Source organism: Puma concolor, chromosome C2 (genome assembly GCF_028749965.1).
Source record: "Puma concolor isolate L17-30 chromosome C2, mPumCon1.1.hap2, whole genome shotgun sequence".
NCBI lineage: Eukaryota > Metazoa > Chordata > Mammalia > Carnivora > Felidae > Puma > Puma concolor.
Window position 1 is genome coordinate 99,729,814 of NC_141675.1, and position 14,528 is coordinate 99,744,341.

The 14,528-nt window shown below is 37.3% G+C and overlaps 1 protein-coding gene across 3 annotated transcripts in view; it reads right to left on the minus strand.

Moving 5' to 3' along the window:
- Positions 1 to 4,095: 4,095 nt before the first annotated feature.
- ATP6V1A (ATPase H+ transporting V1 subunit A) overlaps positions 4,096 to 14,528 on the minus strand; it is a 66,205-nt gene continuing 55,772 nt past the window's right edge. For all 3 annotated transcript variants that reach the window (XM_086675395.1, XM_025912911.2, XM_086675394.1), the window contains 3 exons: positions 11,796 to 11,890; positions 9,570 to 9,741; positions 4,096 to 6,451 (listed from right to left, as the gene is read on the minus strand). In XM_086675395.1, coding sequence (XP_086531521.1) covers positions 6,359 to 6,451; positions 9,570 to 9,741; positions 11,796 to 11,890 — 360 coding nt within the window. In that variant the 3' untranslated portion in view covers positions 4,096 to 6,358. The remainder of the gene's footprint in view (positions 6,452 to 9,569; positions 9,742 to 11,795; positions 11,891 to 14,528) is intronic.

Below are 14,528 nucleotides of genomic sequence, written 5' to 3' on the forward strand. Positions count from 1 at the left end.
CAGAATCTGAAGCAGGCTCCAGGCTCAGCTATCAGCACAGGGCCTGATGCGGGACTTGAACTTGTGAACTGTGAGATCGTGACCTGAGCCAAAGTTGGACGCTCAACTGACTGAGTCACCCAGGCACCCGGGTACATGCTTGTTTGTGAGTGGCTATTGTATTTTATGATGGTGTGCTTCATTAGCTTCACTGTTTTGATTACAGACTATTCCCCAATTCCTGGTCACCTGTGTGACAAATTAAGTTACTAGTTGCAAAGAGAATGGAAAGTTCCTGAGTTGAAAGATTGAAATCTATCACCACTTCTACAAAAGTGCAAGTTTGAAAATTAAACAAACAAAAACATGATTTTATTATTAGGTAGAATTTAAAAGAATTTTATTTATTATTATTATTTTAAGTTTATTTATTTAAGAGAGACAGAGAGTGCTTGGGGGGGAGGGGCAGAGAGAGGGAGAATCTGAAGCAGGCTCTGTGCTGAAAGCAGAGAGCCTGAAGCAGGAACCGGGAGATCATGACCTGAGCCGAAGCCAGACACTTAACTGACAGTCACCCCAAAGCATTTAAACCCACCATATTATCTTAGTGCAAAACTACTTTAAATAAATAGAAATCCTTCAGTGTAAGCTTTTTTCTTTTGGTCACCTATTACATATGACATATATACAGAAAAGTGCGTAAATCCTGTGTGTGAATTTTTACAAAATGAACATCCCACGTAATCCGGACCCACAAAAATCAGAGCGTATTCAACACCCCAGAATTCCCCCACATCCTAGCCTCCTGTTTTAACATCCCCTTCTTTACCATGTGTGACTGCTATCCTGACTTCAAACACCATGTACTAGTTTTGTTTTTGAATTCGATATAAATGGGATCATATAGTATATATTGTTTGGTTTCTTTAACTAAACATTGTGTTTTTGAGATTCATGCACCTTGTTGCATTAACTCTGGTTTCTATAGAGTATTTCATTGTGTGAACATGCAACTTGCTCATCCATTCTTCCAAGTTTTGGGGCTTTTACAAATAGTGCTGCTATGAACATTTTGGTACATGTCTTTTGGTGAACATACACGTAATCATTTCCGTTGTGTACAGACCTATGAGTGGGATGCCTACATTATGAGGCATTCCTAATTCAACTTTGTAGATACTACCAAAACGAACACACAGATTTATGTTCCCACATGTGTGACAGTTCTGGTTGTTCCTCAAACTCACTAACACTTGTATTCTCTGTTCTTTCCATTTTAGTCCTTTGGGTGGGTATGAAATAGTATCACATTGTAATTTTAATTGACATTTCTCCGGTGACGAGAAGCTAGGCATCTTTTTCATGTATCAATGCACCATTAAGTGAGGTGCTTGTTCAAGTCTTTTACCCATTTATCTATTAAGATCTGTCACTTTTTTTTTTTTTTTTGGTAGCTCTTTATGTATTCTGGATACAAGCCCTTTGGAAAATATGTCATTGTTTATTCTTGTTCCTCCACACTACGATGACTTCTTACAATTTTGATTAAAATGGTTATCTATTTCTAGGGGTGCCTGGGTGGCTCAGTCGGTTAAGCGTCCGACTTCAGCTCAGGTCACGATCTCGTGGTCCATGAGTTCGAGCCCCGCGTCAGGCTTTGGGCTGATGGCTCAGAGCCTGGAGCCTCCTTCCGATTCTGTGTCTTCCTTTCCTCTCTCTCTGCCCCTCCCCCGTTCATGCTCTGTCTCTCTCTGTCCCCAAAATAAATAAACGTTAAAAAAAAAAATTAAAAAAAATAAAATGGTTATCTATTTCTAGACTCACCTCTCTAAACTCTGGCTCAAACTCTAACAGTTTCTCAGTCACATTTTCCTTTTTAAATAAGTGAGTCACCACACTGTCTATGACCACCTTGTTTGGCCAGTCATTTCTCCCTACTTTTCTTCTGGTTTATCTGTCTTTATGGCTCACATTTATTCATACCAACTTCCTGGTTCTGAATGAAACATACATACATAAGGAAAGATATATACAGTATGATTTAGTGTAGACACTAAAAATCAGGAGGCCTGAATTTTATTAAGTAGCAGTGTGACATTGGGCAAACCAGTTAACCTCTCTGGACTTCAATTTGCTCTTTTGTGTTAATGAGAGGGTTGGAATAAATGACCAACATCCTCATTAATGCAAGAAGCTGCTTTAAACCCCACATCTATTTATAACCATACTTGGTTTGTATACTATTTTCTCTTTAAAAAAAACTCTTCAGGGGCGCCTGGGTGGCGCAGTCGGTTAAGCGTCCGACTTCAGCCAGGTCACGATCTCGCGGTCCGTGAGTTCGAGCTCCGCGTCAGGCTCTGGGCTGATGGCTCAGAGCCTGGAGCCTGTTTCCGATTCTGTGCCTCCCTCTCTCTCTGACCCTCCCCCGTTCATGCTCTGTCTCTCTCTGTCCCAAAAATAAATAAACGTTGAAAAAAAAAAAAAAATTTAAAAAAAACTCTTCAAATACAGAGGCAGAATGTAGTGTCGTGATTAAGAGTATGCTCTCTGGAATCAGGCTGCCTGGATTCAAAGTGTGTCTAGATCCTTTTATTGGGTGCTTCCTTATTTTGCAGAACAATGGCTTTTCAGTGACTTATTGAATGATCTTTTTCACCCTGGGTTCTTAAGAAGCCTGAAGCAGTTGCTAGCAGTGTCCATCTAAATCTCCTTGGCTATGACTACCATTTTGGTGCACACCAGCCCAACCTCCCCTAACTACCTGCACCCAATCTCTTTGCAGGGGTTTCTGTGGCCACCAGTGCCTGATCTACCTACATGCAAGTGCTGGGCATTAACTCTCCCAGTCTTTGTGGGAACAGCCTTCACTGGAAGACTGACAGGAGCTGGCTATCAATCAATGACTGATGAAAGTCCCCCAGTTCTTTTGTACCACAGGTGGGATACCTGAGGTTCATATACTTCGGTTGTTCCCAGAATTCCCCAGCAGCATTATGCTTAATATTCTGAAGTGTTGACTTGCTTGATAATGAATTTTTATTGGCTTCTTTCAATTTTGTCTGAATTCTCTCCTCGCCTACTGGTGTGTCCTGAGATCACATCCCAAATAAAACTCCCTGCACTCAAGCACTTGTCTCAGAGTCAACTTCTGGGGTAACACAAACGAAAGGGAGGCCCTTAAAACAACTTCAGTGGCATTTTATCACAGCTCATTTGGGAAAGTTGCTTTCCTTCTTTGTGCTCTTATATTGTAGCAATATATTAAAAGAATAACCCAAAGAGACTGGGATATTACCAAGTGGACTATAAATTATCCAAACATTCTATAATGAATATGCTTTCCTATGGATTTTTAAGTATTTCTCTAGATAAACTTGACACTTGATAGTAATACAGAGTTGTTCACTTCACACTGTTTCTTTACTCCCTTGGAAGTTGTTAAAAATACATTTAAAGAAATAAAATAGGAGTGCCTGGGTGGCTCAGTGGGTTAAGCATTCAATTTCAGCTCAGGTCATGATCTCACAGCTCGTGGGTTGAGCCCTGCATTGGGTTCTGTGCTGATAGCTCAAAGCCTGGAGCCTGCTTTGGATTTTGTGTCCCTCTCACTCTCTGCCCCTCCCCCACTCATGTTCTGTCTCTGTCAAATACAAACAAACATTACAAAAATTAAAAAAAATAAAGACATAAAATATGTCCCAGTAACATGCTGTTACATTGGATCTTAACTGATTTAGCTTGAAAAATCTATGAATGAATAACAAGGTTTTAGTCATTTGTCAAAAATAGAAATGAGTACGATTGATCTCCTTTAATTTGTAAGTGCATTTTTAGAAACGATTCACTTTTTCAACTTAAAGTAATATTCAGAATGGCATGCGATTCTGTGTACTACATTTCCAAATCATACTGGTTATGATTATAGGGCTTTTTATAGTGAGCTTTATATAGTCTATAGTGAGAGTCCCAACTCAATTTCATGATCTTAAGGAACAATCTATAAAGAAAGGGAGAAACAAAAAATTTAAAAGTTCACACTGAGAACAATAAAAAAGAAATACAAGGTGGTATGTTTTTTAGCAGATCCTGCCACACGCACACACACACGAAAAAATGTTAATTTAAATCCACTTTTTATTCTTTCATAGATTTTAACAATTATACACAACTTTTAACATAAAGATAGTGAAATCTCAAGGATAAGGAGGCAATACATATGGCCTCTTCTATTCGTTCTTCAGGATGGAAGGAAATTTCCAAAGGGTACAATGTGTGAGATTTAACACTGGAAAAATACATATGAAACTTGTTTAACTGGCTCCATTTAGGACCAGGCATAGCACAATAAATATAGAACTGCATCATCTTTTTAAAAGATTGTTGTAATTTTAACACGTTCTTACTAAAGAAATATGATCAGTGACCAATTTGAAGTTCTACAACATACAGATGAAGGGACACTTACAATGAGTATCAGAGCATCTTCTGTCTCTAGCATCTTCACACCCATACATCAGCATTCTTCAAAGGGAGTAAGAATTACATTGCAAACTCAGAATGACAAAAAAACAAACTTGGTCAAACTTTCTTCATCATATCACTCATTACTATCATAATCCTGGTTTGCTGGTAGATTTAAGGTAGGAATAGAACATTTTTGAAATCCTTTTCAATTCCACTGGTCTTCGGGCCTCTAGGTGGGAGGCCACATTGGAAGCAAACTGATTAAGCAGCACCATTAAGTCCACATCTTAACGAATCATTGCATAATTTTTATATTTTCCAATATTTGGAAAAGTTAAAAAAAAAAAAAAAAGCTACATATGGAAGAATATCTATCCTGAACAGCAAGCCACTGTAAAAACATGCAGTCTGCAAGACTGAAACAAACCACTGCTGAATTCTCTACTTTCCTTGACAGACCAAAAGAAATATATGACCTAAAAATTTAAATAATAATATACTGAGGCATAAAATAAATACTTTATTTATGCTATTACATTTGGGTATTTGAGGTTGTTAGGCATGTTCACATGCCCTTTCCTCTTCCTAAAGAGGAAGCAATGGTGCCAGCACTATTGGTCAGAAAGAATTAATGAGAAACTGTTGCTCTCAGAGCTGTTCTGAAGTGTGCCTTACACAAAGACAGAAATTATTACTTTAAAACATATACTTAAAAGACAGGATGAAATTATCTTTTTTTCACATGACCCAGATTCTGTTATTAGCAGATAAAAGAATTAATTTCATCCTTATTAAACAGGATGAAAACTGCTATGCTATTGTTACAGATATTCTGAAAAGTCTTTTGAGCCAGTAAGCTGGCAAACTGGTTGTTCAAAAGTTCACTGAGCAAACAAACATGCAAACACATGACACACATCATTATCTTGTAAAAATGTAATGCCGCTCTGGCCCCAAGAATCACTACAGTCCAGCTGGTCCTTAATGGTGCAAACAGCCTTAACCACTACTGAATATCTTCTCTGTGGCATTTTACTGCCCATCACACTGCCACATGATTCTTAGAAGCTTCGGCTTCTAAGATGTTTGAGGAAAAGAAAAAGGGCACGAAGTGGATCAAGTTCCCCGTGATTGTTTTAAATGTGATTTTAAAAAGACTTTCCTAGTAATGTAGTAGGGTAGTCCTTGATACTGCATTTTTCATACTGAAATAAAATATGCTTTAACAAGATGATGTTTAAGTTTGACCACCTGGCTCCTTTTCCACTTTTTTAGAGGGTACTGATTCATATACTGTGCTGAGTCCCACAAACGCCTGTTTTAAAAACAGTAGAGTTCCCAACAGTTTCCTATAAACATTCCTGATTTATACTGGGGGAGGCAATGCATAATTGGAACATTAATCATTCATGGTTTTAAAAAAGTAATTATATCCTGCAAAGCAGCTACTTAGCAAAATGCTAAGCTGCAAATAACCTTACCACATAGATATTGAGTCATTTCACAAAGTACCTGTCAAAACGTGTAGAAATCTGGCCTTCCGCTCCAGATCTATTGCAAAGAGAGTACATGCAATAGTCCCATTTACAATTTAATGGTGATGAGGCAAGGGCAAACCTAGGACAAGGAGGCATGTCACCCTACATATGAGTTTACAGTAGTGTAGCCATTATATATCATATTTACTACATTCACCATTCGGAGAAAGGATCAGGGAGGCCCTTCAAACACTGGAACAAAGGAATGTTTGTTTCATAGAAGACCCACCAGATAAACAGGGGAACAAGCGATAACACACATAGGCACTAGTCTCAAAGCTGCACAACAAAGAAGCAAAGGGTTTGGAGATGAGAAATTTAGGAAACTATACACAGAGGAGAGACTGCTGAGGAAAAGAAGGAAAGAAATCACAGTTCTAATCTTCGAGGCTACGGAATGCGTTCTGCATGTCTTCAAGAAGTTGTGCGTAGTCAGCCTTGATCTTTGCTTCACCGTCTTTTACCGGGTCCTGAAAAAAGACATTACAGAATTTAATTTACCTTTGGAAAAGAATTTTCAGAACAGGTAGTAAGTTATGTATGTTTAATATATTTTGAGTATTAGGTTAAGTGAGGTACACTGCTAAAACACAGGCAGGGGTCAAAATTATCCTTATTTTCCTATAAAAAGAGAAATGTATAAATGGAGTAATACTCCAACCTAACAGAAAGAAGACAAAATTTTGATTTTGTATTTTGCCTGCTAACTGTATTCAACGACCAATAGATGATTTATCCTCAACAATATGCAAAATATGGGAAAATTATGCAGTATCACACATTACATTCTCTAGCATGTACAAGATAGTTGGAATTAATTTAGTCAAAACATAATTTACTGTTCAAGGTCTCATAGTATCACATTGCAACAAAGGAAGTAAAATTTCTAAAATAATCTTAAAATGTGTATTTTAAATCCTTATGGAAAACAACTTAATTGAGCAGTATGTATAAAAGAGGCTTTAATATATTTAAGCCCTGACTCAATCATTTCACTTCTGGGAAGCTATAACAGGAAAATACACAAAACCAACTACATAAACAAAGCTGTCCATACCAACAACTGGAAATTTCCTATATACCTGACAATAGGCAAATATTATTCTCCAGCCACAAAATAATGTTACAGAAGAATATTTAATGACATAAAAAATTACGGAGATATTAATTTGATACAATGTGCATGTAAATAGAAAAAAGATATCACCTTGAATCACATGATCAGAAATCATCACTATATTATTTATCATTGCATATATATATATATATTTATAAATTTTTTTTTAAAGTTCACCTATTTATTTTGGGAGAGACAGAGAGAGCATGAGCAAGCAGGGGAAGGGCAGAGAGAGAGGTATAATCCCAAGCAGGCTCCATGTTGTCAGCGTGGAGCCTGATGTGGGGATTGAACCCACGAACTGTGAGATCATAACCTGAGCCGAGATGAAGAGTCAGCCACTCAACAAACTGAGCCACCCAGGTGCCCCTTATCACATATATTTTTAATCCTCTTCCTATGAATGTATAATCCATTTATTTATTTAAAGTATAACTAATATACAGTGTTATATAAGTTTTAAATATACAATTATAGTGACTCAACACTTCTATACATTACTCAGTGCTCATCATAGTAGCAGTGTGTTCTTAATTCCCTTCACCTTCCTTTCACCCATTCCCCCAACCCATCTCTCCTCTGACAACCACCAGCCTATTCTCCACAGGAGTCTGTTTTTTGGTTTGCCTCTTTTTTCCTTTGTTTGTTTGCTGTGTTTCTTAAATTCCACATACGAGTGAAATCATATGGTATTTGCCTTCCTCTAAATGACTTACTTCACTTAGCATTATACTCTCTCAATCCATCCAGGTTACAATTGGCAAGATTTCACCTTTTTATGGTTGATTAATATTCCACTATACATATGTGAATGTGTCTGTGTATCACATTTTCTTTATCCATATGAATGTTTAATCTTTAAAAATAAAATTTGGATCAAATTACATATGGAATTTTTTTGCAACCTGATTTTTTTCACTCATTATACCATAAACATTTGCTCAGATCTTTGGATATTCTTTGAAAAAATGATATTGATGTCTTCATAATACTCTTGCTATAATGTACATGCCATAATGTACTGTTGATCCTGTTTACCCTTGAATGACATTTAAGAAGTTTAATAAACAATCTTTGGGGCGCCTGGGTGGCTCAATTGGTTAAGTGTCCGACTTCGGCTCAGGTCATGATCTCATGGCTCGTGGGCTTGAGCCCTGCGTTGGGCTCTGTACTGACAGCTCAGAGCCTGCAGCCTGCTTCAGATTCTGTCTCCAGTTCTCTCTGCCCCTCCCCCGCTTCTGCTCTGTCTCTAAAATAAATGAACATTAAAAAAAAAAAAAACCTTTTACATACATTCATATCAAAAGTCTCTGATTAGGTGCACCTGGGTGGCTCAGTCAGTTAAGTGTCTGGCTTTTGATTTTGGCTCAGGTCATGATCTCATAGTTTGTGAGACAGAGCTCTGTTGGGCTCTGTGCTATCAGTGAGGAGCCTGGTTGGGATTCCCTCTCTCCCTCTTTCTCTTCCCCTCCCCGGCTTGTGTGCTCCCCTCTTTTGGGAGGCAGCTGGATGGCTCAGTCAGTTGAATGTCTGACTTGGCTTACTTAGGTCATGATCTCGTGGTTTGTGAGTTCGAGCCCCACATCAGGCTCACTGCTGTCGGTGTGGAGCCTGCTTCAGATCCTCTGTCCCCTCTCTGTGCCTTCCCCTGCTTTTGTTCTCCCCAAAATAAACAAACATTAAAAAAATTGTTTAAAAAAATGTTTTTTCTGATTATTCTATGTCAACTATACTTCATTTAAAAAGAAATCTAGTTATTGGGTCATATGTTTTGAATTGAAGCGACAGGACTCATAGAGTGTGAATTATTTTAAAATTCTTGTTACAGTGACTATTTTTACAGATTTACTTTCAACCTATAGTGTAAACAAACACTATATATATAACGCACTGTCACAGAATCGTTCTCAATTTCTCTAAAGGTGATTAGTAAATATACTTGGATGTCTTAATTTAGAAGTAATTAAATACAACCCAACTGATCAAATATTTTAAAAACAATCTTACACATTTGGATTTCTACTGATAATCTCATTTAATTATCTATTTATGACTAGAGTAATTAAAAAAAAAAAAAAGAATCCACCTCAAAGTTAAAAATGATGCGTAACAGGATACTTAGAAGTAAACAGCAGAAGTCATTTCAGGTGAGCATGGGGGTAAATTGGTAATAGGTACTTGAGGTAAAGTAATTGCTGCCCAGCTATGATTTTAGCTCTAAACTGCCCGGCAGTTAAGACAAAAGGGAAAACGTGTCAGCATTTATTTTAGACATGACATACTATAACTTTTATCACTAGAATTCTTATTTGAACATAACTTTAAGGTCTGTTCTGGTCCTGAGCATGTATGAAAATGATAAACCCAAGTTTCACACATCAGGTCTGTGGAGAAATAGATTGTTTGTAAATAGTTAAATAATTCAAAAGAAACATTTCCTACTAAAAAAGTTAAGTAGAAACAAAATATACCTTGAATTTCATGGAGGAAAGTTTATAGAGGATCTCCCCCATGTGCTCACGGATAATGGACCATGTGATTTTATTGTCACTCTGTGCAGTGGTTTCAACAGCTCTACGGGCCATATCATAAAACGCAATCATGTTGGACAGCATCCCTACTGTCTTGTAGAATGGGCAGAACCTAGGGTAAAAATGAAAGCCAAAATAATTAACAAAATAAAATCCAAAGCAGGCTCATATTTCATCTACAAAATACCAGAGCATTAGCTTCTTTATTTAAATATGCAGACTACTTATATTTATCAGATAATAAGGAATGAAAAAAAAAGTGGTAAACACTAACAACTACGTATCCAGAGTTTTTGGGTAGAGATGAGATATGGAGTGAATGCATAGATGGAGATATATATTCACTTATTATCTTAAGGTGATGTTCTTTTTTTATCTATTAAAATAACTAAAGGGGCGCCTGGGTGGCGCAGTCGGTTAAGCGTCCGGCTTCAGCCAGGTTACGATCTCGCGGTCCGTGAGTTCGAGCCCCGCGTCAGGCTCTGGGCTGATGGCTCAGAGCCTGGAGCCTGTTTCCAATTCTGTGTCTCCCTCTCTCTCTGCCCCTCCCCCGTTCATGCTCTGTCTCTCTCTATCCCAAAAATAAAATAAACGTTGAAAAAAAAAAATTTAAAAAAAAAAAAAAAAAAATAACTAAAGATGGGGCGCCTGGGTGGCTCAGTCGGTTGAGCGTCCGACTTCAGCTCAGGTCATGATCTCGCGGTTTGTGAGTTTAAGCCCCATGTCGGGCTCTGTGCTGGCAGCTCGGAGCCTGGAGCCTGCTTCAGATTCTGTGTCTCCTCCTTTCTCTGCCCCTCCCATGCTCATGCTCTGTCTCTCTCTGTCTCTCAATAATAAATGAATGTTAAAAAAAATAAATAAATAAAGAGGAAGAACAATTAAACAGTACTGCTATAATCTAATGACTGAGTACTGCTATAATCTAATCTCTGAGGGTCTGTTTTCATACAGTGCAGTTAAAGGAGTAACCCAAATGGTAAAATAACTGAGTTGCAAAGACTCCCTTGTGATAGTGGGGTAAAGGTTTAATGAATAATAGGAAAACAGAAAAATGTAATTTCCTAAAATGAACAGTAACCCCTTCCCCCATTAATGTGTTCATTTTCACTTACCCATACCTTTTAATAATGAGGACACACACATTAATACTCAACTTGGATCACAAGCATTCTTATCAACTTCCTGACACATTCAAACACACTTGCATGCACAATTTCATGAACATTCTGTATTATGCTTTCCAAAGAATTTTCCCCTGGTTGAGTTATTTTTGTATGGGTGGCCAGAACTTAACTTCCTGATACAGATTTTTGAGATTTATGTTATCATATTTTCTGCTTGTCCTACATTCTCATAATCCTATTTGTTCAGTTCCTTCTTCAGTCCAACTATGATCTGAGGGAGAAAAGCTAGCCTATGATGAAAGGGCTCAATACTATCAAAGTTTAAAAGAAATAGGGACTTGGGCACCTGGGTGGCTCAGTCGGTTAAGAGTCTGACTTTGGCTCAGGTCATCATCTCACAGTTCATATGAGACCCGCGTCGGGCTCTGTGCTGACAGCTCAGAGCCTGGAGCCTGCTTCGGATTCTGTGTCTCCCTCTCTTTCTGCCCCTCCTCTGCTCACACTCTGTCTGTCTCTCTCTCTCAAAAATAAACAAACATTAAAAAATTAAAAAAAAATAAAAGAAAAGAAATGGAGACTTTAAATAAGCCACAGTAAATGCAGAGACAAATGGGACATCTAACAGAGACTGGCAGAAAGAAAGAGACTAAGTCTACTGGGAAATGAAGCACGAAAGTAGGACATACTTATTTAGGAAAAGAATAGAAGAGGCATGGGCAGTTGTAAGGGGTATTGAGAAAAGCTTCTGAAGGAGGCAATGATCCCCTCATTCTGCACACTATGCCATAATCTAATCTACTTAAAGATGGCTGGGCAATGAGTGAAAATACTGTCATAACTGCACAAATAAGCAAAATCAAGACAAGGGTACATATTAGATTGTGAGATGTTTGCTATAACAATCCAAAGAACATAAATTGAGTCAGAGTTGCGTCTGCATTTGAAGAAAAAAAAAAAAGAATTCTAATGTGAAGGCAGCTCTTTCTTCAAAATCCAACAGAAAATCCTCAAATAAAAAAAGAAAATAATCAGGATAGGTTACCTGTCATAAGGAGTATACCCATTTTGTTGTAAGAAATCATCTTTGATAAGTTTTGCTACTTCCAGAGTGATTTTATCTGTTTCTGCTAGAGAAGCCTAAAAGAGAAAAAAATACATTTTTAAAAATTTACTTCCATAATGTGGGATCAGTGATTATAAGCAATTAAGCAAACAAAAACTATATAATCAATACACAATCACCTATCATTAATAAATTCACTTTATAACTGCTTGTTAATTTTTTTTTATTGTGGTAAAAACCATTTAAGATAAAAATTTCCATCTTAACCAGTTTTAAGTGTAGTTCAGTAATGTTAAGTATATTCACATTGTTGTGAAACAGATTACCATAACTGGTCATCTTGCAAATCTGAAACTCTACATCCATTAAATAGCAACTCTCCTTCTCCCCCTCTCCCAGACCCTGGTAACCACCATTCTACTTTCTGTTTCTATGAATGTGACTGCTTTAGACAAAATCATACAATATTTGTGTTTTTGTGACTACCTTATTTCACTTTACGTAGTGTCCTCAAGGTTCATCCATTCTGTAGTTGTTAGAATTTTCCTTCCTTTTTAAGGCTGGATAATATTCCATTATATACATACATGCACCACATTTTGGTTATCCATTCATCAAAGGACAGTGGGTTGTTTCCACCCCTTAGCTATTGTGAATAGGTGCTACTATGAACATGGTATGTATACAAATAAATTAACTTTCTTCTTTTTTTTGAAATACTTTCTTCCTCACATCCTGGCTTCCTAGCTTAATTATTTGAATTTTGAGCCTTAAGTTTGTTTCAAGATCTATACATTTCATAAACAGTTAATTTTTAAAAAACATTACATGGTGTTTACAACTATATAAATGCAAAGTATAGGAAGCATGTACTTATTTATGTCAGTGCTATTTTATTGGAATTGCTGTTAGAGCTTCTTTAAATATCACTGCCTCAAAAGCTTTAACTTTTACAATCACCCTAATTAGACTAACAGGTAAAAATTTCTTGGGAATTGTGGGAAAGGGACAGGCTCAGTAAGTTAACTATTTTTTTTTTTTTTAATGACTGGAATGCAGCGCATTTTTTTTTTTTTTCAACGTTTATTTATTTTTGGGACAGAGAGAGACAGAGCATGAATGGGGGAGGGGCAGAGAGAGAGGGAGACACAGAATCGGAAACAGGCTCCAGGCTCTGAGCCATCAGCCCAGAGCCTGACGCGGGGCTGGAACTCACGGACCGCAAGATCGTGACCTGGCTGAAGTCGGACGCTTAACCGACTGCGCCACCCAGGCGCCCCACGCATTTTTTAAAAAATTTTATTTAAGTAATGTCTACATCCAACGTGGGCTCAAACTCTCGACTGAGATTAAGAGTCACATGCTCTTCTGACTGAGCCAGCCAGGTGTCCCTTAACTGTAGTCTTTTGTTATCTTTTTACAACTAAGATCCTTAGAGGTAAGGATCAGGTCTTGTTTCTTTTCTTTTTCCTGCTTTTTAAATCCCTTTTCTCCCTAATCTCCTCTTCAACCACAGGCAAGTATTCAAATGTTTTATGTGTATTCTTTTATGTGCATAAATTCATGTGAAATGGGTATTTTATTTTGTAATAGTATTTTTAATTATGTAAGGCAGTTTTAGTTGTGTCTTTGGCACTTTTTCAGATCCAGCCATGTTGCTGTGTGTCACACAGTCTGCTTCTAGCTCTTGCATACCTCATTTTCCACAGTATGCTTCTTCTCTATTTTTATTTTCCATCTTTGCCCCCGTAGAAAGCACTGAGATTTCCTCTAACTCCCTGCCACCACAAACGTGTCCATTTAAGGACCTGTTTGGGAATTTCTTTTGAGATAAATATCCGGAAACAGAACCGCTACGTCACAGGATATACAAGCAAGTACTGTCACTGCTCTCCACGATGCCAGCCCAGATGACACTCCCACCAACAGCACACCATTCCTCTGTCCTCACACCAGCTGGCGTTATCCAGCTTTCTGATATTTGCCATTTTCACTGGTATGACATGATATTTCATTATCGTTTGAGCATTTCTCCACAGGCTTCTTAATCTTTTGCATTTTTTCTCTTCTCCTCTTCTATAATCTGTCTGCTACTTCCTTTGTCCATGTCTGTTGGGAGTTCTAATCTTCTTGTTAACTTAACTGTTAGGTAACAGTTCATCAGTTTTAGATGTTGCAATCTCCCTCCCAATCAGTCATCTGTTTTGTCACCTCTATCCATGATAGGCCTTTGGTGAACAAAAATCCTTGCATTTGATAAAATCAAAATCTTTTTTTTTTTAATTGCTTGTGTGTACGCATGGGGGTTTGTTTAAAAAGCCCTTTTCCAACCATTGATCACAGAGATATTCTCTTAACGTTTGCGTCTATTAACTTGAAAGTCTCATCTTTCACATTTAAATTGCTAATCTGGAGTCTAGTTTTGTGTGTGGAATTAGGTAATGCTGCATTTTTATTTTTCTCCAATTTAAAATAGTTTTCCATCATCACTAAAACAATCCATCCTCCCTGCATTCGAATTGTGATACCATCTTTGCCATATGAAAAGTCTATATATACTTGAGTACATTTCTGTTTTCTTTCACTGATCTATTTGTCTGTTATTTCACCAATAACACATGTTTTTATCACAATGTTTTGTATTCATATCCAATAGAGTAAAATCTCCCTTTTTATTATTCTTTTTTAAAGAATAGTATTTGTGATAGCAAA